Source organism: Scomber scombrus, chromosome 4, assembly GCF_963691925.1.
Source record: "Scomber scombrus chromosome 4, fScoSco1.1, whole genome shotgun sequence".
In the NCBI taxonomy this organism is placed as follows: Eukaryota; Metazoa; Chordata; class Actinopteri; order Scombriformes; family Scombridae; genus Scomber; species Scomber scombrus.
The window spans coordinates 17,795,081-17,823,079 of NC_084973.1; the positions used below are offsets into that span (position 1 = coordinate 17,795,081).

General features: G+C 38.6%; 1 protein-coding gene across 1 annotated transcript in view; it reads right to left on the reverse strand.

Annotated features, from left to right (window-relative positions):
• pdlim5a (PDZ and LIM domain 5a) overlaps positions 1–20,408 on the reverse strand; it is a 62,979-nt gene extending 42,571 nt beyond the window's left edge. The window contains exons 1-3 of the mRNA XM_062416844.1: positions 20,303–20,408; positions 19,512–19,781; positions 3,126–3,277 (exon numbers count right to left, since the gene is read on the reverse strand). Coding sequence (XP_062272828.1) covers positions 3,126–3,277; positions 19,512–19,610 — 251 coding nt within the window. The 5' untranslated portion in view covers positions 19,611–19,781; positions 20,303–20,408. The remainder of the gene's footprint in view (positions 1–3,125; positions 3,278–19,511; positions 19,782–20,302) is intronic.
• Positions 20,409–27,999: the final 7,591 nt, after the last annotated feature.

Consider the following 27,999-nt stretch of genomic DNA (forward strand, 5'->3'; position numbering starts at 1 on the left):
AAATCTGTTTCTATGCAGCTTAGATCAGCTGAGACTCGTTGATCTGATGAAGGGAACAACAACAAACCTTCCCTGATGTGTTGGCACCTGTTGCCCGGTATTAACAATTTCAGCACTGATTGCATTAATATGTTTTCCACTGGTACGCAAGTCTCACAGATAGCTAAATGAATGTTGATGTGCAATGGTTGCTCTTGTAACCATGGTATTTGCATTCATGCATTTATCTGGCTTTACTTTATAGTTAATAAATCCTGGTTCAGTTCAAGCTTTTTTACTGGATGGAGAGGTTGGTCAGTGCCAGGATAATTTTGCCTGTTGGTCATCTAATCTAAAAAATAATTGTTGCTGGGACAAAATCTGCTTTATGTCAGCTTAAATGTTTCTTCTGTAGACAACTTTACTTTACAGAATTGCTCATTCTCGTCCTTCTCACATCTGCTGCCCATCTCTTTCCACCCATCCCTCCTCCTAAATCACCCCTTTATTTGGAAAAGCAATAACAACCTGTCTCCTTTTAAAATACACACATACAGACACCACATTGCATTGTTAGCATTTCTCTGTACCTTCTCACTGTTATCATTCCTTTTGCTATCTGAACCAGTGACAAACTCACTCAAAATGTGCAGGCAGAGAGGAAAAATGAAGAGAAGTGAGTGACGCCTATAAAAATTAACAGAAACAAGGGGACTAGATTGGTTCTTTCCATTACGCGTGTAAACCCATTAAAGTCCAGATGCTGACCTAGGCATGACACTCTTTGAATATACCATATGTCTAACTCATAGTGTCAATGAATGCCCAGCATCAAACAGAAAACCTTAAACTCTGATATTATTTCTTATTGTATGTGGAGTCTGAAGACAGCACTGGGATTATTGTCACTCTTCTGGGCCCTTTAGTATCCTAGTAAAGCAGAAGATGGAGCCAGCTGTCCCCAGAGAGGCTGCCTGGTCGCACATCCTTAATAATGTAATACTGCCTCTTAATGAAACAAGCCCTACCATGTGTTTCCAATAGGGCATTAATCAACCCTTCAAGGGCTGATGTCTGCCCCAAAGCACAGAGCGATACAGAACAGATAATCCTTTAACTGGTCTCCCAAACAAGCGCACCCTTACATGAGATTTGTTCAGTTACACTGGCACTTGGCAGCTCTTTTGGCACCTTAATTGAAAACAAAAGTATAGGACAGTTTTAGATCTAGCTTTGGTTGTCACAACATTTGAAAAACACTGACAATGAAAAGATTAATGAGTGTTAAAGGGACAGTTTGACATTTTAGGAAAAACACTTATTCCTTCCTTGCCATGAGTTAGATGAGAAGATCGAAACCACCACCAGGGAAAAAAATATGTGCAAATATCAAATGACTACCTGTGGTTTTACAAGATGTAATATGCTGGACTGAACAGATTTGTTTTACCTTTGGACAGCAAGGCCACTGGAGCGCCTTCCTTTTATGCTAAGCTAAACTATGTAGCATCATATTAAATGAGCAGACATGAGTCATCCTCTCATCTTCCTCTAGACATGAAAGAGAATAATCAGATTTCCCAAAATATCAAACTATTACTTTAAGTGACGTTATGGTGTGACAGTAACAAATAATATGTTTGACAGGTTTTTGTTATGTGAAAATTGTTGCAAAGCAGCATAGTCATATCAACCTCTTTCACCATGCCAAACCAAAGATGAAATTTTGGATCTATTAACCACATTTCTAATGCAGCTTTATAAGCAGATGGTTAGTTATATTGTTTGACTATATAAACCATGAGCCAGAGTTTGGATCATTTCTAAATACAAATTGTACTTGCCCTAATCTGTTTAAAACTAATGATTATAAAAATGAATCACTAAGAAACCTTTTTTGATGTTTTAGCCATTTGCTGAGTCAGGCAGTGCTGCGTATTCAAAATATAAATAGATTCAAGTATGAATCAAATGACTGCTACTGTCCGCTGCAAAAACAATTTCATTTTCAGTGGCTGCATATGCTCCAAACTGCTGTCAGCAAAACTTGGTGACCTTATTCAGTGTAAAAACCTTGGCCATCCATCGGAATGTAAATTCCCACTTTGACAGGTAACTTATCCATCGATGACCTTTCGTCATTTGTTATTTGAAGAGCTGCCCCCCTCGTCTTAATGAAGAGTTTGATCGTAGTTCTCTCTTTCCACACACTGACCTTGAGTTATTATAAGCCCTGTGGTGCTACGGTATGTGTTTTCTGCCCACCAACCAAAAGAAAACATCTTTATTCTGTCATCATTTGGACACAAATTAAAGGACACACTCAGTTAGCCTCAAATGAGGGTTAGGGTGAAAGAAAGATGAAAACTGATATTGAGACAGAGAAGAAAAAACACAACAAAACAAAGACAAAGAGAAGAAAACTGAGTATTTTATTACTTTAGTCAGTTTAGTTAATTCTACCTCTGCATGTATGGTATCCTGCATATCCGCTCTGTCTTTCATGATGACGAAACTAAAAGGACAAGTGTGGGAGCTCTGAACATCTCGCAGTGTTTAAACAAAAACACACATGCCTACAAGTGCTGCCAAGGAACCAGACAATTCAAACCACATGAGAACCAATATGAATCTAGACACACACACACACACACACACACACTTAAACACAACTGCTTGTGATAAATCAGCTCCACTGTACAACAGGATTCCACCAAAATACTAAGGAGTAGACCTTGGGGAACAGGGGGTGGTCCACATGTGTGATGCTCTCACTGTGATTTCAGTTATTCCTCTTCCCTTTAAGGAATGTTAGATCAGGCAGAACTAATGGTGGTGCAGTGTGTTAGAGCTAAGATTAACTCCTACAACAACAGTGAACATCTGTCTGTATGCGGGACGTCCGGGGTTGAAAGGGGAAACATGGACAAATTTGATGCAGAGATGGATTGTTTGGGAATGTTTTGAAGGGAGTATATGGATCCTGTGCTGTCATAGAGATAAATGGCTACCCATTCACATTCACACGTTAAATCATTGGAAAGTGAAGTGGCTTGGTTTTGGCTTTATAGTCCAGTACTACACACACACACACACACACACACACACACACACACACACAGTGTGAGTATGAGCTCATGACTTACTTTTGCAGGTTAAGACTTAGGTTGCCATTGCAGCTTTTGATCTTGTTCTGAGCCTCCAGGTGGTTCATTCCCTCTGTGGCAATGCCGTCAATGGACAGAACCATGTCTCCAACAGCAATACCACCTTTAGCTGCCTTTCCACCATCTGTCAGCTTCAGAAAACCAAAAACAACACAGATTCAATTATTTATTTAACCATTACAGTATCACAGTCATTAAGTCGGGTAGGTCAAGGTGATGTGGGAAGTACACACTCATTCTGTTCTATTCAGCTACAAAAGTGTTTGGACAAACCTAATGAAAGGTATGACTATTGGTACTTTCACAAAATATTTACACAATTAGATTTTTGATAAATAATCATCAGTAATTTGGATATAATGACAAAGTGGGTAAAGGCAAATAATTGAACAGCTAGAACAGTCTGGTACAGTAAGTTCAAAAAATTTCATAATTTTACTTTAATGCAGCCTTCAAAACCAGGAAAAAACAACACTTATGCCATATCACGATATTAAAATATATCCAAATTATATGACGATATCTAGTCTCATATTACGATATCGATATAACATCGATATATTGCCCAGCCCTATTCCTGTATGTTCATTGATGTGTGTCTAATAGCAGGACCCTTCATCTTTGAGTTAACTACCGACCTTCTTTAAGACCTGCTGCCATACTGGGCTTACAGCTTGTTAGTGAAAATATCTCAAAAGGTCTTTTAACCACAGCATGTTTGAAAAAAGCCATAATGTAGTCTTTGTGTCAAATATCTTCACTACCTTATATCAAGTAGTTATTTCTAATTGGTAGGTTGTTTGATGAAAATTATGGCAAAAAACACGAATCAAAAAAAAAATCAATCAGGAAGATTGCAATTGGAACATTTATTTCCTATGCTGTGCACACACACTTGCAGGGAAATGACACCTATTTTTTTTTTTTTTTTTTAAACTTACAACTAAAACGACATTTTGAATGCATATTTGGTTAGGTGAACAGTAAAAAATTAAACTACGAAGAACATAGTGATGATCTACTAGTGGAGCATGATTGGGAACCATATGGATGTTGACATAAAGAAAGCAGACACTGCAGGTCTTTTCTCCTGACTGAAGAACCAAATTTCAACAGCAGCAGTAATGTAACTAAAATGTCCATGTTTCAAAGCAATTATGACATTATACTCCATACAAAACACTGTTTAAAAGGTGACAAATGGCTAATGGGACTCTACATGGTGTGGATGCATACCAGTTTTATGGACTTTGAGGAAACAGCAATTACAAGCTAGACAACTCTTAGCTTGCATGCTTCATAAAATACACACACACTCCATTTCTCATGTCTGTGTTTTTTCAGTGTCTTCCATGATATTGTGTGGGTATGGTTTTTAAGTATCTGCATCTAAACAAAGTTTAATTGCAGCTTCCCCTAGGCTGGGGGAAGTTGGTTAATTTGAAACAGATTCAACCCACACAAAAGAACCCACGTTGAACAGCAGGATGAGTATTTGATACAAACCCTGTTGTTCAACATGCACAAATCCTGTACTGTATCAATTCTGCTCTTGACATTACTGTTGAATATCTAATTATAATTATGCAATGGAAACAACTAACATTTTCCACACCCATAAGTAACCCACTGTTGTCTGTGTATTTGGGAGCAATGCTGAACATATTTTGTAAACAAGAGTTGGAGAAATGTTGCGAGGCAACAAAGCATTTAACAAGCACACAAGTGGGCCTGAGTCCACACCAAAATAAAATCTAATTGGATTAAATGTGTAATTATGTGCTCTCTATATTTGTGCACCATGCATCATGCCGAAATTAGCCCTGTTTCTTTCTTTGTAAAGTTGAAGTATGTGTGATCATGTAGATTTATATAGATGGGATATATCTGATCTTTAAGAAATGAAATATATTGTCTTATGGGTGAAAGATTTAGGAGAAAAATTAAATCAAATTCTGTTTATTTACTGCAAAATAATTCTGTAAGGTGAATTTTGTCCAAAATACAAAACCTAATGACCTGAAATACAGTATTAGCATCTGTTAGTGGGTATTTTATTACTTGAACCCAACAGAGAGGGCAATCACTGTATCAGCATGTGACATATAATCCAGAGCCATTCTTATCAGTAGACAAAGGGAAGATGGTGACAAATTTGGAAATGTGCGTGGGATGTAACACACTATATCACTTATCTTTTTCCCATGACCTTTTTCCTGGGTTATTACAACAATTCACTTTGATAAATGAGCATACACTGTAAGGGGTCAAACAACTTCACCTCATGTGGTCAAACACAACTTGGCTTTGTATGTTTTTATGTCAATAAGATGGCACTGAGATATTGTTTTGACATTGAGTCTTTAGGGAACAAAACCCCACTGCAGCTGTAGTTCTGACCATTCTTGGTCACACATGGACACTGACTACTCGCTCTGTGAAGTGGCACTTACTCTTTCAGCTGACAAGTATCACTTCAAATGTAGCTATTGAATTGGGTGCCTTTCCAAAAAATGTGTTTCTGCTGAATATAAAACAAGAGTTGAAGGATTAGAAAGTGTATGTGTAGATGTAGAGATGTCTTTTGTGTGTTACACCCCCCTCTCTTTCTGTTTCCTTTGCTTCAATCTTTGTCTCTCATACACACATGCGTGTGCACACACACACACACACACACACACACACACACACACACACACACACACACACACAAAGACAGACAGACATAGGCAGGGCTAATAAAAGAGGTTCTGCTAACGGATTAGTGTTAAGGCTCTGTGGCCCCAACCTTTTATAGCCATATTAGCCCAGCACACGCAACATCACTCACCACCTTTCTCAACCACAGAGGGCAGGAAGAAGAAGGTAATGAGGGATGGACTTGGCATTGATTACAATTGTGTGCATGGAGAGGAAGGGTGAAAAACACCGCTACTGAGTATCCTGAATCCGTGGGCTCTTTATTCTGTACATTTTGACATATATACCAGTGGTGCATGTATGCTAACCACTGGCAGTGTTATGAACAAAATGCTCACTACAAAATGGTTTCCCCCCAATCAGTGTTGCCAACTTGGCGACTTTCTCGCTAAATCTGGCGACTTTCCAAACCCTCTTAGCGACTTTTTTCCTCAAAGGCGACTAGCGACAAATCTAGTGACTTTTTCTGATGTTATTGGAGACTTTTCTGGTGTTTTTGAGACTGAAGTATAGCTCTGCAGTTACTGTCCTCAACGAGCAGCGGGTGCTGCCGTGAGTCCCTCCCCCGTCCCAAAGCACGCACAGGCAGTCAGGTTCACAGTAGCCTCGCGCAGCAGACACAGCTGCAGTCAGAGCAGAGAGGAGACCCACACCACTCCGCATCCAGACTGCAAAAAAATTGCGCAATTCCACCCCGCATTACAGTCTTTTGATTAAATGTAATATTCTGACATTTAACAATACAGAACAAAATTGATTTAAATTTAATAAACAAACCAATAATCAACATAAGAATATTAATTTGTAGTTTCTAAACATATTTAGGTTTTTTTGATGTTATTCCTCTCTCCTACAGCGTCCATTATAATTACACGCAAATCTAAAATTATGCAAATTAGGTGATGACGTCATTTAGCGACTTCTAGCGACTTTTAGGACAGCCAATAGCTACTTTCCTTACTGAGGAGTTGGCAACACTGCCCCCAATTACTGCTCTGTTTCTGCCCCCTATAACAGCAACAGAAACACACGTGACCTTAAGAAACACTGAAACACTTTAAATCGAATTCCAAAGATCATTAAACTGAAATCTAAACATTGTGCATGCTGCACTTCATGATGATGTGGTGTAAATGACAACAATGAAATTAGTTACTCGTTTTTGTACATCAAAGCAACTTGCATTCAAATAACTAGGTGCGATGCTATACAATAGAGTAGAACGGCATTTTTAATTTAAGTATTTAAGCTGTATGCCTTAATTTCATATACGTTTTAAAGAAATCGCCCTTGTTACAAGGAAAACTGATTTGAAATGCAAACATTTGTTTTCAATCACAATGATTAAAACGATTTCAGAGCTCAAAGTAGTCTCAATTTTCACATCAAAGACATAGAAAGAAATCATTGAGAAAATCAGAACCAGAAATCTAAATAATCTATCTGTGCAACAAGCCAAGCACTACAACTTTCTCAGGATATTTGATTTATGGGATTGTTACTTGGGCCATGACCGAAAACAGCAGCTTTAACACTACCCGCATGTCTACTGGAGACTAGTATGCAGACAACACACACACGCATACATGTATATGGTGTTTCATCAAACACACTCTCTGACAGCAGCTGACTTGAGCTCCAAATGTGCAGAGACATCGGTTAACACTTGACCACAGCGTATAATAATATCTTCCCAGGAATCCCTTTGATGAACCACTAATACAAACATCCAAACAGTGAAAAATAATTAGTAAAACAGATAACAAGCACTGTCAACGATATGGAATAAGAACAGAAATTTTGCTTAACTTCTTTCATGATCTTTCATTTGCAACAACAGGGACTGTGGCTGCTTTGGACAGAGATATAATAGAGTTTAAATCTGCTGTAAAGCACCACCGAATTATATTTTCTATAATAACATGGATGAAATGATAACTTCTGATGTCAAAGGTGTAAATCATAGTAACACAGCCATAGAGAATTATCACTCAACTCAATGCATGTCCACCTTTACTGCAGCTCTACAGAGCTTTTTAGCTTCTGTTAGCTCATTGTTCATGTTGCATGGCCTGCAAATTCCTCTCTCATCAAACCCACTTCCAATGGCAGCAGCAAGCAGGTGTTTTTAGAAAACAAGTGCTGATAAACCAAGTGTACCAGAACCAAACAGCAGAAACACATATTAATTTCTTTTTTTTTTCAGCAGTTGGTGATATGGATGGATACCAAACTTTGATGCTGTTATGGCAGCGACCAAATTGCTTCAATACTGTCGAATGCCTTGTCATTTGGTGCCAAATTTCGATACCCAGGGGGAGCAAAGCTTTCTGAAACATCTGGCTGTAGCTTCTCAACAAAAACAGCAATGGAGGAGGCAGCAGCAGCATCCACAGCCGCTTCTTCTGAAACAGGTTGTGCTAAAACATGTAACCTGCAGATACGGAAAGATGGTCGTTTGACATCATAACAGTAGTGGTTCAGCAGCAGCTGGTGAATGGCTGACAACAGTGTCTTGTGAGGCTTGACTAACGTTAGCAAACATTAGCTGTGGACTCCTGTGTTATGTTCAGTGTTATCGTCAAATAGAGACTGCTCTGCAAGTTTAGCAGCTGTTAGAAAGGTGCCAAACCACAGCTGTTTTGATGTATCTGATATTTTAATACAGCTTTGTCTTGTCTTACCTGCAGGTCACATGTTTTGTTCCAATCACCTGTTAGTGATGAAGCTGCTGTAGACACTGTTGCCACCACTTGCTTCTTTTTGATCTGTTAACCTGGCTAAATAAAACTATTTTTGTGTCATTCAGGAACCGGTATCAACTTTATGGTATCAGTACAGGTACAGGTATCAAAAATGTTTGAACAATACCCAACCCTACTTGGTGAAGACAAGTCAAGGAAGGAAGGAAGGTATGATTATCAGATGTCAGAAAGCCTACATTTGAATGTTAATGTTACTCTGTATCGGCCAAATGTGTAATTACAGTACTGTTCACAACTGCAAACATCATTAAAAGTTTATAAATATATAATCCCGAATCAGTGTCTTTAGGATGGTGTTGAGATATTCTGCCTCCAGGTGGCCCAAAACATTACTTAATACAGCTCTAACTAAATGCTACAATGTACAAAAGTCAGCATGTTGTTTTGACATCCACTATATGGATTCAACATACTGCCAATAACTTATTAAATATTCATGTAAAAAAGTGAAATGGGGAGTACTTGTGTCAACACTTATGCAAAAGAATGAGAAACACACATGCAGTGTGTTAAAGTCTTCACAGCTGAACTTGCCACAATGCTTCCAGCAAGTCAGTTTTCAACACATAAACTGTTTGATTTGAGTGCTTTCCGAAAGAAAAAATCTGGTTTCAACACATAGTAATAAAACCTTGCAGGAGTGCTTCAACATTGTCTGGTTTGAAAATGCACTGACCAGTTTGAGTGCTTTGAACAATGCCTGCTTTCAGCACAAGGAGTGACAGAGATGACAGGCAGATGGTTCACATCACGCTATGACTAAAACACTGAGCAGGAGACACAAATACTTGAACTGTACCTTGTAGAAATGTTTATTTCAGATCTTGTTGTGTCAGAAGCAGAGATGTCCAATAGGTTGTTTTTACTGTGATCTGACAGAAAATAATGGTATGTTTGAATCCCATGCGGGAAACAACATACTGATGCTCAAGAAAAGGCTCAAGAGCAATTTTTCTAACAATATAATCGTTATTAAACACATTATTGTTTATTGGCCAGCTCAAGAATAACATAACTACAGCGCTCTTGACCTCTAAGCAAGAAAACCACTAAATAATAACAAGGCCATTTTATGAGGAAGCAGACACAGATTAAAGTGTAGTTAGACATAGCGGAAGAAATAAAGGGTGAGGGAGATTTATGAAAAAGGTAAAGACAGGGGGCACTAGGGGAGGTTAAACCTCCCCAAGATGATCATTGAACTATTATGCTGAAGTTTTTTGTGAATGACTTGACTTGCTGATTGTTATTTTTATGCAATAGGTAACAGGTTATTTTGGTGAGAGAGAGTGAGCAAGTGAGAGAGACAGTTGAAGCCTCTACTTACTGATTATAACAACTAAAGCAAGCAGCACTTCAATCATTTCCTGAATTTGTTTTGCCTGTCTGTGTATTTTGGTTCCAAGCCCAACACACGCACGGTGAACAGGTGGGAGGAGAGGAGCAAATAGGTGGAGGTATTTATTCAGATGACGCAGTGCAAAGCAAGTTACTGGTGATGATGTACTGAACATAGCTGTCTCAGAACCGCATTGGTTTCTGTAGCAATGTCAGTCCACTGGCACTTCAGTGATTTTATCAACAAGAGCAAACTAAATTATTTTAGCAAATGCACAGAAATAGCAGAATAATGTTTAAAATGTGAAATTCTGTATATTTCATCAAACACTCCCCTGTGTGTTTGATGAGGCTGAGACTGAACGAAATAGCAGAAAGAGAGGGAGGAAGATTAAGAAAGTGCAGGAGACAGAAGCACAAGCAGACATCACCTCAACTCACCTTTATGGATCCATCTATTTTATGGACCCATCACTAACACACAGTAAACTGTGTTAAGCAACGTTCCAGTCGAAATTTATAGTCCTGAATGAAGTAAATCATGCGGTTATGTCAGCACTATTGTGGAAATACCTGAAACAGGATCAAGTGTTCATCTGACAAAATCCACCAGTCTTTCAGCTGTGCAAAAAGTGCATTTCACTTCCATCTTTTTGTCTGCTGTTGGCAGACTGGCTGAAGGTTAAAAGGTAAGTTCTTGAAAATGATGATCAGACCAATGAATCTAAAACCCACTGCACCATTAATGTATATAGAAACATACAATACACCTTACTGACATGTCTAACAACCATAACATCAGCACACAGAAGTTAAAATGGGTTTAAAGAATGAGAACACCATACGCCATGATACAATAATATAAAAGAGAGACTGGAGGAACATATTCAATAAAGACTCTGAAGATTATATTTTTCATAGAAAAGGCAGCACTCCAACTGCCATCAATATAGCATATCAATATAATGTATTGAGCAGGTTTTTTAGGGCTCTAAATGATTGAACGTTCCTGTAATAGTGTATGCATATGTGCGTTTGTGCATGTGCATGTGTAGTCATGCCTATCCTGATGCTGGCACACAAACACACATACTTTCAATCTAATAAAACCATCTGAAAATAATGGTTTCTTTCCCTAAAACTGCACGTTAAAGACAGAGACCATAATAATAAAAAGCTATATCGTATTGGGTTCCCATGGATAATTCACTGCAGCTATGGCTGCCAAACCCACAAAAACACATTGTGCACATTACACATAAGGCTTTACACATGAGATTGAGAAATTTGCAAAGAACTGGTTACAAGGAGCCTCCCCGTTCAACCATAATCCAGTTGATACACGCTGATAGGCATTATATTATTTATATCAAAAAAGTACTAATACTAAGTTGTTTTAGACACCAGTAAAACCAGGATTTCCCTAAAAAATTAAAATAACAATTAAAGAAATTGTGCTGAGTCAGTGTGGTGTATCTTTTTTTAGTCCGGTGGATAAGTTGCCAAAGAAAGACAATACATTGTGTGCACTAAGAACAAACCTTTGTGACCAAATTCTTAAGTAATTTTTGGTTGTGCACGATTGCAGCAGACACGGCAGGTCGATTGTGTATACCAACAAAATAAACACTTTCACAATATAATTCCTGTCATATTTTTGAGTTTCACAAAATGCAAGTAATAAAGGTTGGTCATTTCTTAACATAGTGATGTAACAGAGGGCAATATTGTTTAAAAAATCCCACAGGACCAGCATCAACTAATCCACATCATTATTTTGTGTAGTAAAAGCTAACAGCACTTTGCTAAACTAGAAGCAAACAAGCCAGTATTCACAGCCAGACTCAATGATGTGATTGTCATGGTGCTGAGGGACTGGAAGCATGAGCGGAGCCGGTGGACACACATTTAGGAATACAGCCATATGAGCACAAGACTGAATTGTTTTTACTCCAAATGGAAACACAGCAAGTTACTTGTGCCTCATCAGTGTCACACACCTACAACACAGAGGGTGTGAATAATGAAAAAAGAAGGTGATGATTAAAGTTTACAGAATGTGCCATGTTTAATGTGTGTGCAATACTTTCTAATATCTTGTAGTCAACATCTGAAAAGAGAAATCTGGCCAGAAAACAATAAAATTAGTTATAGATTAAATTATTTTCCGATTATTTTCTGAACAAAACTACATGAGTATTATTACTCACTGCTTTTAGAGTAGGTTTGTACCTCAGAGTTCAGTGAAGGCATGAAGGTGAACAATATCTTAAAACCTGATATTTAGATTACAAGGAAAGAGAGACTCATTAGCACCTGTAAGGTCCTTAAAATAAGCAATCCAATTCAGAATCAAATCAGCAAAGTTAGCAAACAAAAATGTAAACCCATAAATTTAGGAAAGGGGGAGTTTATATAGCTACTGACTACTGGTGTTAATTTGATTCTTCTTGTATCCTAATATATGGACAGCTTCTGTAAACAGCAATATAAAAACTTCTCAGGCACCAAGTGAGCAACAGGCATTTATAAATGACTAGTTAAAAGTTGGTCGAATTATAGCCATTACTAGTTTGGTCCTCTATTCGGCCAGGAGGCACAGATGGGTCTAGGCTTCATTTCACAAGGTTAAAACAAAGGCTCAGTAGAGAAGTAAAAAGACAGCTTCTGCTCTTACACACAGTTTTCTTTTGTGTCTCTTGGACTTCTTTACCACAGTCACTTAAATCATATCTATGTCAGTCTCTGTATTCAACAAATATTATAATGAATAAGCATGATACCAGCCATGAGCCCTGTATCCTGAGAGGAAGACAGAGGAGACATGGCGGGAGAAGTAGCCGCTGTGGAAAATTCATTATAGCCACATTAAACAATAGGTTATTCAAGTCTCTTCATTGTGAATTCACTAAAGTACATGTTATGACCTGGCTGTGCTGTTCTGCCACGGTTATAAAACTTCTCTGGCCTCAAACAATTCAGTTCATTCCAGTCACAATAAAATAACCTTTTTAAGAACCAGTGTTACTCAAATTAACATATTTAATGACATGTGGTAAAGGTATTATGTCAGTCTTTCAAAATCGTATCTATTGGCCATTAAACAGATAAAATAATTAGTTACATTACCATCTCAAGGCTACAGTAAATGATGATAGTAATTATGATGTCCTAAAATTGACCACTATGGATAAGCTGCCTGATAAAATCCCTCCTAAGGTGTGTTTACTATGAATCAGTGATACAGCCTTTCAAATGCTGTAACCTATTTCAATACCTCAAATGAAGTAAATTATCACTCAACTCTATTGTAACAAACATGACCCTTTCAGAAAAACTGTAAATGCTTTTTACTACCAAAAGTATTTTAAGTGTGATTTTCGTTTCAGCATGGTTCTTGTATTGGCATGTGAGACAATGACGGGGCTTTTACAATGGATTATTCAGTCCATTACCGGTGAAGACAGAAATGCCTTAGTGAGGTCACCGGCATCAGATACTTTCAACACCCAATGTGCACAATCTCTAAATTCATCACCTGTATACTAATACACACCAGCCGGACAAATTCAGAAAATTAAAGATATGACAATAAGCCACAGAGAATGAGCTCTGGGACTATTTCACTAAGATAGATAGCTACTCAGAGGAAAGTATGTTGGAACTTGTTTTATTGAGATAGATTTTTTAGTATTATTAAGTAATATAGAGGAGCTGTCAACTGGCTCTCGTCTGATATTAAAGTTTAAAACATGATGCTTGCAACAATATATTTTTGAGACTTAGTGATACACTGTTAGTGCGAAAGCAACATATGGCTACATTTACATTACAGGCCTTAATGCGCAGTTCCGATTGTTTAGTTAGAGCTGAATTTTCTTTTTGGTTCACTTTCATGCTTAAGAGACTTATATTCAGCTCTGGTTTGAACACTATTGAGGTCCTAAACTGAAATGTGAGCCACATGCATACAAGAATATTAACAATATTGTCAGTTCTGCAAAAGTCATATCATGAACATAGATGAAATGGCTGAGCTAGCATACATGTCCAGGGTTATTTGTTATTTAGGTCGGCAGACCATACACATGCTGACCATGAGAACAAGAAGGTTGTGAGGTGCCACCACTGAATGATGACATCTCGCAATATGCACATGCGCAGAGAACTGAGATGTTAAAAAGGTCCACCTGAATTCTGATCTAACTGTTCTTACAGTGGTTGCATAGCCAGAGATTGGATTTGAATCAAATGTAGAACCACATACGTATGCACGTTGCCAAAATATAAAATGAAAAAGAACTGATTTGGTTGGTCCAAACTTCTGTGAAAAAAGGGCGATCTGTGTCCCCTTCCCCCTCAAAAAAAAAAAAAAAGGACTTGGGCCACTTCAGCATGTAAGGGGCGGGGACAGAGAGAGTCAGAAAGAGAGAAGAAAGAAAGAGACTATATATAGAACTGAACAGACTTTGAAATAGACCCATCACTGTGGTCAGTTGTTATTATCGCCTCTTGAAAAGCATCTCTGGGGAAGCAGGGGGCAACCATTGCTGATGTAGTTCCAGGAACTGCATTTTTCCATGAACAGGTTTTAACATAGATAAGCTGTCCGCTCTTTCTGCTGTAGTTACAGCACTGACAAGTGTGATTACTTCAAAACCTGTTTTTATCAAGTTATAAAAATATAGAACTCTAGAAAAATGATGCAACTGTAGTTCTTTCAGATGCAATATTATGGAATAAGAACAGAATACTGAAAACAAACATGTACCTGTAGTCTGTCATGTCATTTCTGAAATACTAAATTCATGCTGGTCAACATTCAGCCCTGACAGAGGAGCTTGTAAAACAGGGCCACAGCTCTGAGACCAGTTTTTCTCATGAGTGGGTGTGGTCATGGCAGCTGACCTGTGAGATGATGCATCTATTCTTAGGAGCTTAATGCACATGCTCCCCTGGCTGACTCCGCTTAAATTATTTTAGCAGTGAATCCTGTAAATGGGCTGCCCTCAGAAGGCTTTAAATATTGATTCACTGTGTAGTAAATGTAACTGGGAATAGATGGCAGATATTTTCAGTCTCTTCAAATGAAGGACCTTGCTCTTGAAAATCCCAGAATCAGTAAATGGATTTTAACAAGAAATAGTTTTAATGGGAATTAACAGTAACGACACTATTATCTCTTATCATATTATCTCATAAAATCATTTTAACAGAAAATGAATTAAATGTTTGGTTACAGATTATAGCTAAAAACTTACAGCATCAACTACCACCACTCTCTATCAATCAGCCATTTGTCCCTGAGCAAAACCCCTTACTTGTGTGCTCATAGAAAACCAGAATGGTGAAAAGCATTAGTTAAATTGTAAATTGTATTTGTTATTGTTATGATTGTGTATAGAATTTTGGCAAAGGCTGCAGAACAAATTCAAAATAAATTAAACTGCAGCCTACCAATACATATATTTGAAGAAAACTAGCAATACTTCTCCTTCACGCACACTGGCTGACTTTGCTAAAAAATCAGCCAGTGTGCATTCCTTTCTTTGCCAAATGTTTCCTTTTATGGACAATGTCAAACTGGGATGCCGTGGTAAAATGTTTCATTGGCACTTCGAGGAGCAACACCGTCAATCTTGGCCTGTTATAAAACTGTTTTTCTATACTGTAAAAAGCAGACAAAAAAAGAAAAAACCAAGTAGTGAGTATAATTTGCATAAACAGCAGTTACTGGACAGATAGCGGAGGATGTATGGTCGTGGTTACAACTACTTGACCCCATGATGCAATACTGGTACAGTGTGATAATACCGCAGCTGTGACTAGGGCCATCAACTAAAAACACAGTATATTCACATACATCCACAGTTTAGCAACAGCAGCTGTTAGGGTGAGTGTGGTTTGGCAGTGGTGCTGCATTCTCTAATAACCGATACTCTGTGGTCCCTTCTTAGAACCAACTCTATGGTTAGGCTGGCAGTGAGCAATCTATGTGTGTTTGTTGTGTTTAAGTGTATATGGGCATATGTGGGTATGTGTCAGTGATCAGTGGTCAGAAACCATGCCCTTTATCATCATAATCTGGATTTAATGGGTTGGATAAGATTAGGGTCTGGCTTGATCCTTGTATCTACACTGAAAACTATACTACCAGTAAAGAGTTTGGACACACTTTCTCGCTCAAGGGAATGGGAAGATGCATCCAAACTTTTGACTGGTACTGTTAGGAGTGAGTCATGTCCTAGATCTAAGAAACACATAGAGGGAGAGAAACAAGTCGGGAGGTTTGAGAAGTGACAATATGACAAGAATGAGGAGGGCAGAGAGACAAATCTATCCGGCTGTTAAGTCTGACGTCACGCACGACGAAAATTCTATTTCCGGGTCCAAAGGCATCGATTAGTAATCAACAACAATGGCGGAACCCGTGAACCTTTTTACGATCACCTCTTATTGTAGTGACATGTCTGTGAGAGTGAAAAAGGGACTGAATTCGTATAATTCCAATAGAGTACAGGGTGTAACTGTTCTTCCTGATGGTTTAATTAAGGGCACTGTCCAGGCATCAATGAAAAAGAAAGTGTACAAAGTTGAGGTGAGTTAGCGGTTAGTTTGCACGTTCAATCAATCAATCAATCAATCTTTATTTATATAGCGCCAAATCACAACAAAGTCATCTCAAGGCACTTAACATATAGAGTAGGTCTAGACCATACCATAGACTGTATATAAAAGGACCATACTCTTCAGGTTTAACTTTAACCGTTTAAAACACGCTGTTCTGCCAACAGGACAGGTCGGAAGTTGTGAGGTAGCGAAAGTTCTTCTGAATGTTTTAAACACCAACCCTTAAACATATATATTAATGCCATACATTGTTAGAAAGCTTAGATTGCCCTCATTCATTCAAGACCACTCACGAATTATATGGTTGCTCACAGCCGTAATAGTATAAGCGGCTAGCCACTCAGCTAAAGTAAGAACAGATAGATAGATTGACAGCAGTTTGAGGATGGATTTTTTAAAGTGCAGATACGTGTTGAGAATCAGGCAGTCGCAAAAACGACAACTTGATGTCGTTTTTTGATTCAGATCTGTTGAGACAACACGGGACACAACACTGTGGCATACTGCACAAACGGAGCCGCTCTGGGGATTGGACCCGGAAATAGAATTTTCGTCATGCGTGACGTCGTGACTTAACAGCCGGATAGATGACCTGATGAGTGACATCATATGTTTGTGTCACATAGGCTGAGGCTGTCATCAGTCTTTAGTTGCACTTAGCCTATAAGCCAAGTGTAGTGTATACAGATTGATTTCCATGCACTATATATCATGTCACCTTACCTTCAGTCACATTCTCCCTCTCCTCTGCTAATCTCAATTTCTCTTCTCTTAGTTACACAATGCTCTCCCTCCACTCAGTATAAGTCTTCCCAAACCGACGCACTGCTGTTCTGTTTTAAATGTATTTTGTTTGTTTTTTTCAAAAATAAATAAATATTGAGCCTTAATGAAGATGTATCATTCTTTTTGTGATTTTCAGTTAACTTTATACTCTTAAAATGTCAAATATCTGTGTTTAATATGGTCAAAAGTCTAAAACTTCAGGTGAATGTATAAAAAATGCTCCCTTAAAGTCAGAAGCCTCCTCGTGATGATGTCAGATTGTTCATATATGCCAACAAACAGCCGCCCGTTCAGTAGCCTTTGTTGCTAAAGCTGTTTCACAGATTGTTCACATTGTCCACTCGTATATTTCAGATTGGATTTTGGCTAAAACATGTACAGATGTATTTGAGAACTTTATTGAGTAAAGAAGGCGAAAAGAAGCGAAATCCTTTTATTATTGTTTGTTTAAATTTCTAGAAACTAACAAATCAGAGTGGTCTCATTAGGGGGGAGGGGAGGGGCTGAACTGAGGGGCTGCATGAAGGACCAGTATAAGTTAAATAAGGACTTTCGTGAAGTGTAAATCATGCAATGTTATAGCAGTACAGACCCAGAATATAAATGTGGACCTGGAAATATATATGTGCACAGCTTCTTTAAGAAACTGCAACAGTGTACATTGCTCACACAAGTATATACATCTATGTCATCCTCTTATGGTACACTCAATGGTTTTACCTAACATAAGTTTACTGTATCAGCACCACAAACTGCACCAGTGCTTTACTCTTAGTGCTGCCAATGTATTGAAACCTCAAACCATATAACTGTCATTGGGATATTGCAATAAAGGCTAGAGTGAGCTGCTGAGACAATTATAATTTACTTACTGCCTACGTCTCTGGGAAAAAGAAAAACTTCACTGACCAACATTAACATCACCAAGTATTTCCATTTATCATCTTTTCTTTATTATAAAATGCCACCTTTCTTTAAAAAACATTATTTGCAATGTAATAGTGTGCAGAACTGTGTCAGGATCTCAGTTGTAACAGCATACACATTTTTTATTTTGCTATTTCTGTCTTGTATATGTCACTTCTTTCTCTTAAGTTATCCCTCAATTTTATATCCATGCACACACACACATACACAATTGTGGTAAAAATTCACATGGCTTCAGTTAGTGGGAAAAGTATCACATCCAAAGTAATAACACAAACATGGTAACCCAGAGTGGCTTCAAGGGGGATTGGCATAGGACCTTGCAAGCCATTCATCATCAGTCTCATGTTGCCATACGCCTGTACACTGCCAATTTTAGTGATGTGTGTGTGTGTGTGTGTGTGTGTGTGTGTGTGTGTGTGTGAGTGTGTGTGTGTGTGTGTGTGTGTGTGTGTGTGTGTGTGTGTGTGTGTGTGTGTGTGTGTGTGTGTGTGTGTGTGTGTGTCTGTATGCTTCACTGAATTAAGTGTGTGTGCCAATGAAGCCACAGCAGAACATGACAGAAGCTTAGAAATGGATTATCATGTTTCAGCATCACACTATAGTTTAAGTGGTGAAGGAAACACTTGTATGAACTTTCATGTGTGGGTTTGGGAGTGAACAGCAGACTGTGAGGGCAACAAGAGGTAATGTTAGGAGTAGGCACTGAAAGATATAGAAACCAAGGGACCATCAAGTTACTTGTTCAAGCTGAAGGACTGAAGCCAAGAGTTGTGAGCCAGAACTTTGATTGCTGCACATTCACTACAGAAGTGAAATGCATGGAAAGCGAGAAGGCTTTTCCTCCCTGGTCAATACATGGCAGATGGCATATTATTCCGTTGAGCTACTATGACCGTGTTAGTGGGGGTTGAGTCAAGTGGACACTAGAGGTGGTGTAAAGATGGAGACGGGTGAGAGAAAGAAGGGAAGGAGAGAGGCATGGAAATCAGTTTTCAGCTTTTTTTTTAAAAGTCACTTATCAGCCAAATGGGATTGCTGGAATACCACTCTACAGCTGCCCTCAGATGAATGAGTGCATGTGCATGTGTGTGGAGATGAAACAGGAGCATGTACTTTTACCACGTTATGCAAAATTCTGAAAAGTGTATTTGAATATACCTATCATCATATGTCTATCTGTGTGTGTCAGATTTATATGTGTGTGTTTTAGTCTTACCCTGGAGATGGTGAGGGGCATGTTGAAGTCTTTCCCTCCTTGCAGCCTGAAGCCCCAGGGGGCAGGGCCTAAGAGAGTGACACTGTAGTTGCTGCTCATGTTCTCCTCGATGATGCACCCGGTGTTGATGTTGCTGGCAAGTGATGATGTTGATGGCAGGAAAATATGTTGCAGATCAGGTGATAATGACAATGATGTCACTGAGTTTTGATGACAGATAAGATTTCAGCCAGAAGTGCTACAGCTCCCTTTAAGATGTTGTTCCAAGAGCTAAGGGAAGATATGAAAGAAAGGTATACATTAGATGTGTTAATGTATGGTTATATCAGACAAAAGAGGCAAGGAGAAAATGCTGTGATGGATGTTAAGGAGAGGAAAAGAGTGGTCAAGCAGATGCAAAGGGCGGATAAGTGAAGCAAGAGAAAATTACAAAAGAGAAAATATATAAATACATTATATTATTAAAACACTCATGTTATAGCCGCACACAATGTACATACTGACCATTAATTTCATGGCAGAGAATGTAAAAACAAAATTAAAAAAAGATTAAAAATGTATTCATTGAAGTGGCTCCACACTCTTTAGTGAGTGAAAATATAAATACATAGACATGCAAAGCACAATTTTTTTTTTTTATCTCACTACACTAGAGCACACTGCAGCAGTTCAGTACCATAAAACACTTAGAATATCCTGCAGAAAACCCTCACAAGAGGACATTTGAACTGCTAACAATATAACTGCAACACATTTCCTTAGTGTTATTATTATTATGAAAAACACTGTACCTCTTAAATGGAAATTCCAGAGAGGAAAATAAATCCTTTGCAGGCAGGTAGACAATATAATTCCCAGTTTCCCCTGGAATATCCCCTTCCCAGCAAACAAACTGTGTGTGTGTGTGTATGTGTGTGAAAGAGGTAGACAGAGATGCAATGCTCTTATATACTAGCTAATGACAGAGGGGAGGGGAAAGGTGGAGGAGGGGAGAGGAGAAGAGGGAGGCGAGAGGAAGAACGGGTAGAGGTTAGGATGGGAGGAGAGAGGGTGGAGAAAGAGGAGGGGAATAGGCTATGGGTGGAGTGAGTGGAACAGAGAAGAGAAGGAGAAATTAGGGAGATGATATGAAGGGGGAGATTAGGGGATGGGAGGAGACAACACTGAGAAAACGAGGGGGGGACAAAAAGGGGGCTAAAAGAGGGATTAAAGAAAAGAGTGTGGGAGCAAGGCACACATAGAAAATGACAAGGGGAGGGAGAGGAGGCAGAGAAGAGGGGACGGTTTATCTTTCATCCAGATATTTTGGGAACATGGACTCAGAGCTGCAGGCTGCTTCATTTAAAGCAGAATGAGCCATACCCAGATCATGACCTGAGAACACATCCCAAAGGCGTGAATTAAAAGGTCTCTCAAAGGTCACCTTTAAAAGGACTTGTTGGGGTGATGTTGATGTCATGCAGCAGTGTTACCCCGGCATTTTGGAAAAGCCATGCAGTGACTAGATTGTCTTTCAGGTGATGTCACACTCACATGTTTAAACCACCACTAAATTAACTGTGTCACCCACAATGATCCATTGTATTCAAAGTGCTTTAGCCCTAAACAAATCAACCTCAGTAGTCTTCGTGTTTCATATCTCTACCTCCTACCAAAATTGAAAAACAAGTTTAACCAATCAAGAGATTAACTGATATCTGCATTATCTGAATATATATGTACATTTTACTGTTCTTGGTAGAGTATCCTTGTACTCCAAATAAACAAATAAACATATCAGATAGCTTAAGATATCTGTGCATTTTGCTACAGAGATGACAATTCTATTTGGCATCAATAAACAATCTAGTGCTAAAGTGCAGCACCACCATTTAATCTTTTAACATTGTTCGTACATTTCCTCATTATTTATATCTAGAGACAGCTGGCAGATCTTCTCCTTCTGCACTGGCTTTTGTCCATTCCCCTTTTCTAGCCCAGACAGATCAATATTGACTTTGCATTTAAACTGATATAGTAGTGGCTCAATTAAACGCTCATCCAATTCCTTTCTTGGCCCTGACCACACATACACATGCTATAGTAAATCTTGCCAAGTCACAGCTCAGTACTTTGTTCACTGGGCTTGTTAAAGAGGCCTGCTCAGTCTATAGTCAAAAGACTATCTCTCATGAAAAAATATCAGAATGAGATGGAGAGTGGAAGCCTGAGAAAGAAGATAGATATAAACTTGGAAGAGAGGTAGCTGGACAGGGGCTGGAAGATCTTCAAGATACATAAAAAAGAAAGAAAGAGGAATTACACAGATGTACGATTGAGAGACAGGAGGAGGAAGCAGGCTAACATTGGACCTCTGCACCATAAAACAATATGAATATTACATTTACCCTGCCTCTAACACCTTCTATAAAATAATATCATGATGGATGCAAAAGAAGATCAAACACTCTCAAAAACATGCACATAAAAACAAGATGCTCTTCATTAGTCTGTTAATAAAAGTTCCCATGGAGTGTCCAACGTGGACAGTGTGCACTTCTCCAAAGCAGCCACGTTTAACAATAGAGCAAATCCTGGGAGGAGCAGAGACGAAGGAGTCATTAACAATGTTTCCGCTGCAGAGCTGAGGGGGTCTTAAAGGGGTTATAGCTATCTACAATTTTACTGCAAATGTAATTACAAAAGGCAGTGTTTGTTTTAAGCTATAGCACAGATGGCTGCTCATGCCTGTTGTAAAAAGGACAAACCACAACTTTATTTGGGGAGATGACATGGATTATGTGTAAGCTCTAGTTGGCCCTGTTTGATCCTGGGGTGAACACCATGGGAGCTAACCCTTCTCAGACCTGCCTGGCCCAGTAGGTCACAGTCAGGGGGAGTCTGCTATAAAGGTACAATGAGAATTTTCACCAGATGGTTAAATTAATTATAAACAGGGCACAGATCAGATATAATCATTGTTCATATGTCACATCTTGCAACAGCCGGCCACACATCAGCTACCATAACATCCTTTTCTTTCCCTTTTAGATAACAGCTCTCATTTAGGACAGAATGTATAAGGTCAGGGGTATCCAAGGTAAACAGAGACCAACAGTAAGTCCGCTGGGAATGTGGAGAGGTGGAAAGTGAAGTGTTAAGTCTATGATATTGAACCTAGGCCCTGTGGAAAGTAGAGAAGACTGACTCAAATATCTGTAAATCCAAATTGAGAGATGAGAAAAAACAACAACATACAGTTAATCTGGAGAGTGCATGCATTGTGATTAATAGTGTAGTCACCACAAATCTAAATTTAAAAAAATAATGATACGAAACAACATAATAGGATGCTTGTCAGTCCAAAATCGCCATTTTTGTCAGTTTGTTTTCGCTTTTGGACAAATGATTAATGCTTCTAATTTCAGGGCAGAACAGTCTTTTAGGCAAAGCTTTAAAATCCCAGTATATTTGGTGATCTAACATGTCCAGTCTGATTGTCATAAGGAAGAAACACATTACAGTATCAACAGTCTGACAAATTCATAGATTGTCACCACAGGAAGCTTAAGCCCATTTACCAGTGTACTTTGTCATTCTTCTTAGGGCTTGACTATGTAAAATGTCTCACTAGGGCAGAAACATCCAGCAAGTCTACGGTTACTATGACTGTCACAGTGACACGTAGGCCTGTTTAACAACACTTTAAACAAAATGTGTAAGGATATAAATCATATGTCCTACACATCAAGAGAACGGCATCCAGAAATGTTGCTTGAGCAGGACCACTTTGAACTTCAGGGTATAATTTGAGAGTGGTTGAAAGATCAAAAGGTCCTTCCTTCTAGTGTGGTGTACAATGATGAATTCCTTACTTAACAGATCGCCTTTGCCCAAAACAGGAGACCCAGCATTGCCCTTAAAAAGATGAACAAGTTGCCCTCACTTAAGGGTAAACATTTTTGTTTCATTTGTTTCCTGTCAGATTTAAAAGAACACACCTTCACAGAAATAAGTGATGTTTCACTTAACCACAGGTTTAATGACTGGTTTTATAAACAAGCCATCTTTTTGGAAACACAAAGAATGGGGTTTGATATGAGTCTCTCTGGTAAGTATAAACTGTAATTAAACAAAAAAAAAGACTCTGTGAACGAAGGTGCACGTGACATATTTCAATGCCAATTCCCATGTAACAAGGACTGATTTTAAGTCCATTGTAGATATAATATCTAAAATATGGGCCTTCCTATTGGCCTGCCAATCTATTTCACTATCCTAAGACATTTGATTATTTGCTTGTATTGTCAAAAATGGCCACTGGCCAAGAACTGTAACAGAGAGAACAAAGGAGATTTTCGGGCCACAGGATATTGATATCAAACACTAACAATAGAGAGTGTGCTATATCACAAAACCTCAGACACCCTGCCAGTCCTTTGTTCTGTCAAATAGTCTATTCCAGTCCCCATATGCTCACCTCTCCACATGCTTAATGATCACAGCTTAGCAGCCTCCAGCCAAACACATGCCCACACTCACACACACGCATACACACAAATTGAGACAAGCTCCACCCCTTAATGGTATGATAATCTGCCCCTCTAAATGACATTTAATGCATCACCAACGTGAATAAAGGGGGACACCCGCCCCCTATTCTGCCAGCTGCCCCCCCACACACACACTCTCTCTCTCTCTCACTCAGCTGTGATGTGAAAAACAACAATTCTAAGTCAGTTCAAAACCCTTTCAGGGAAATGTATACTGTTCAAAATATAAATATACTATGATAGGCAACTCCCTGATGTAAGCACATCTAACTGTATGTTAAAAAAGAGAAGATTATTCTGTCATGTTTTGTTTAAAAAAAATAGGATCTTAAAACTGTGGAAAAAAGAGTAGAGGTGATTTTATATTACAAAAGGGATGTCTATGCCTTACAGCATCATGACAAAACAAAGATAATCTGATTTAAATAAATTACTTCAAAATACCTTGGCGAGGCAATTTTATTTAGTGGAAAATAGAGGAGTGGAAATTGTAGGTATTTTGCTGTCTCCATCACTTAGACTGAACTTGGAAGAAATGGCAGCATGCCAGCCTAAATAACCTACACTGAGAGCGCAGACACACACACAAAACCCCATAATAACACAAAGAAATTATGCTGTATACAAACATGAATTTAGTCGCAGGTGTATATACACATATTTTCATACACAGGTAGGCAGACAAACATGTATAAGCTGTTTACTTTGGGGAGAGTATTTGTCTGCTGACCATCTACTCAGTCTGACCCCTCCAGACTGATATAAGCCAAACTAATCCTCCAACCCATCTCTGTAAATACTGCAAAGTTAGTGCTGTAGCCTTCTCTTTCCTAAGGTTTTTTGGTTTTTACTAATACAGTGATGAAATGGTTCCTGTCCAGAGTGACTGTCCAAACCACGAGTGGTAGTATTCACTCCATAAACAGAAATTAATGATTATTAGTTGTCAAATAAATGCTACTGGGAAGCATTCAGGCACACCAGTCAGACAAATGTCTTAAAATTTTTAAAGTGTATAGACTGTTTCACCACTGAACTGTAATACATATTAAAAATGAGAATGAACTTTTTTCTAAATGAAACTGATACCTTTAATTCAGTAGCTCTTTTGGAAAATCGGAAGTGAAGTCAAAGCAAAATACTAAAACATAATTTTGATTGGATGGACAGAAGATTGTAAATCATTGTAAAACTCAAACATACCACACAAAGTCAATGTTATTATTGAGATTCACGTTTTGTCCCAAGACACATAAACACTGACAGCATGTCTGGAATCCAGAGATGGGCTTATTATCAGAACCCTGTATCTCCTGTCTGAGCTCAGTCACTGTTTATAACTGCTAGCTTTCACAGTGGAAAATATTACTCCCAGCTTACCAGCCAACCAGACAGACAGAGATAGACAGACTTACATGCTGAGAGACATAGTTCAGCCCAAACGATTGTCCCTCCTATGAAAGATAAACTGAAAGAAATCTGGCTTCAGCCTCAAAGAGACATGAACACAGGTGCTCTCTCTCTCTCTCTCTCTCTCTCTCTCTCTCTCTCTCTCTCTCTCTCTCTCTCTCTCTCTCTGACCACAAATGTACACAACTGATTAATGTTTGGGTCAAGTCTGGGTCAATCAAAGAGGGGCATTTTAAAAGCCAACTGTAATGTCGCCTCTGGGAAAAACTGCATACAAAGAGACCATTTGGGATCAGCTGCTCTTAATCGTTATCTACTACGCCTACTTGGAAGGAGAGTACTCAAGACACTAACATCTCCTTTTTGTAGCGCTAGCCTCACAATCAAAATCAAAATCTTATAAGCAGATTGTCATGATATTCATGCCCATCAGAAGATGAATCACTATCTTTACTTTAGGATTAGACTAAGGATAAATGGTACATTAGTAACCCCTCTACTGGTGAGTCTGTAAGATGAAATACCTTTGAATCATGGGTTGTATTAAACATTGCAGCAGCTTTTGAGACTGAAAAGGTGACAGAAAGAAGAAAAGTCAAAGATGCACACTATTTACAGGGTTCTTGAGTGCAGTATTGATGGATACTATGATCTCATAATGTAATACACAAAAGAAATGGAGCAGCTATTTACTATTTGGTGAGACAGCTCCAGAAACATCTTGGAAAGCAAAAATAAATAAATAAATCTTAGGAAAAAGACCAGATATGCAGTCTTATCAGTCCTACTTCACCTCTTACCTTTCTTGATATCATGTGTTTATTTATTCCATCTTTCTCTGCAGTCAACAAAGAACAGCTGCTATCTACTACAGAGGAAGGAAGTAACGCATTGGAAAGACACCGAAGCTTACTCACTGTACCACAGACTGTCTTCTCTTTGCTTGTGAGTTCACGGGAGCATGTTAGCCTAAAAGTGATAGGAAGCACACCATCCATGCATAATTCATTATCTATCAAAGTCTGTGTCACGACATTGAGGCCGAGATTATGAATGCAGTCTGAGGCATAACTCAAAAGTTATGACATAGCAAACTGTCAAGTCAGAAGACTTTTTGTTAAGTTTCCAAATTTGAAATTGGCAGTAGCTTTCCAACGTTTCACAAATTGCAGTATGATAGTTGTCTACTGGCGCACGTCTTGTATGATTTCCTGAATATTGTTTACTAACTGCTCAAACAACATGGCAATGAGACCACTCTTGATAGCGTTAGTACATATACTATATAACTTGGACAACGCTTCAGTCATGCAACTATGGTGGCATGACCAAAATACATTTTCTCTCAAATACAGCTCATAATGCCCAGTAATATCATCTGTAACATGTGTTGATTGTATCACAGATAGCACTTGTGTGTGATATTGCCATCTCAAAATGCCTGGAGTCTTCTTACTTGACAGTTTGCTGTGTCATAACTTTTGAGCTATGCCTAAAGCAGACTGAATTCATAATCTCGGCCTCAATGTCATGACACAGACTTTGACAGATTATGAATTATGCATGGATGGTGTGCTTCCTACCACTTTTAGGCTAACATGCTCCCATGAACTCACAAGCAAAGAGAAGACAGTCTGTGGTACAGTGAGTAAGCTTCTGTGTCTTTCCAATGCGTTACTTCCTTCCTCCGTAGTAGATAGCAGCTGTTCTTTGTTGACTGCAGAGAGATGGAAGAAATAAACACAGGATATCAAGAAAGTTGAGAGGTGAAGTAAGACTGATAAGACTGCATATCCGGTTTGACTGTTATCAGATGATTGAACAGACATTATCATCACACATCTGTGCCAAATAGATGGAGTAGTAGGGGCCTACTAAGCCCATGAGTTTGTTCAGGGGGCGGTTTCCACCCGTTTATTTCAATGAGCCAATGTTGGTGGAGGCTTACAGGCCTCGAAGGCCATGTGCTGTTGTCAAGTTTCCTTCTGTGAAAACAAACCAAAAAAGAGGCTTTTTCTTTTATTCCTTTTATGTATTTTTTTTAATATCAGTGGAAATTGCAATATTTTAAGATTCCGTAAGTTTCCGTATTAAAATGCATTTTGGTAACATTTCTAGTGAGAAATGTGCATTTTATGTTCATAATCTTCATTCACTGAATATATGATGTTTACATTGCCAATTACAATGATTCTTTCAGGTCTTTCCATCAGTGTTATGACAGTTGTTATGAATGCTGTTATCACTGAAACCAAAAAGCGTAAATGTTTGAATCATTATCTTTCGGTTGTGTTGTTATCTGAGCTGTTATACTTTTTGTGCTATGTTATGTAACTGAGATTGTGTGTGTGAATTCATGAATTCCCCCTTCACACACAACACAGGTGGCGTTTGCATCCGGATAGTTGTGACTGCAGCTGAATGGTGTCAATTTGAAATGGAATGAAGCTGACCCACAGCAGACAACTTTAAAACAGAAGTTGAATGTGTGTTCCCTTCCCTAACTCTAACCTGCCTATGGACTAAAGATTGCATCAAATATTGTA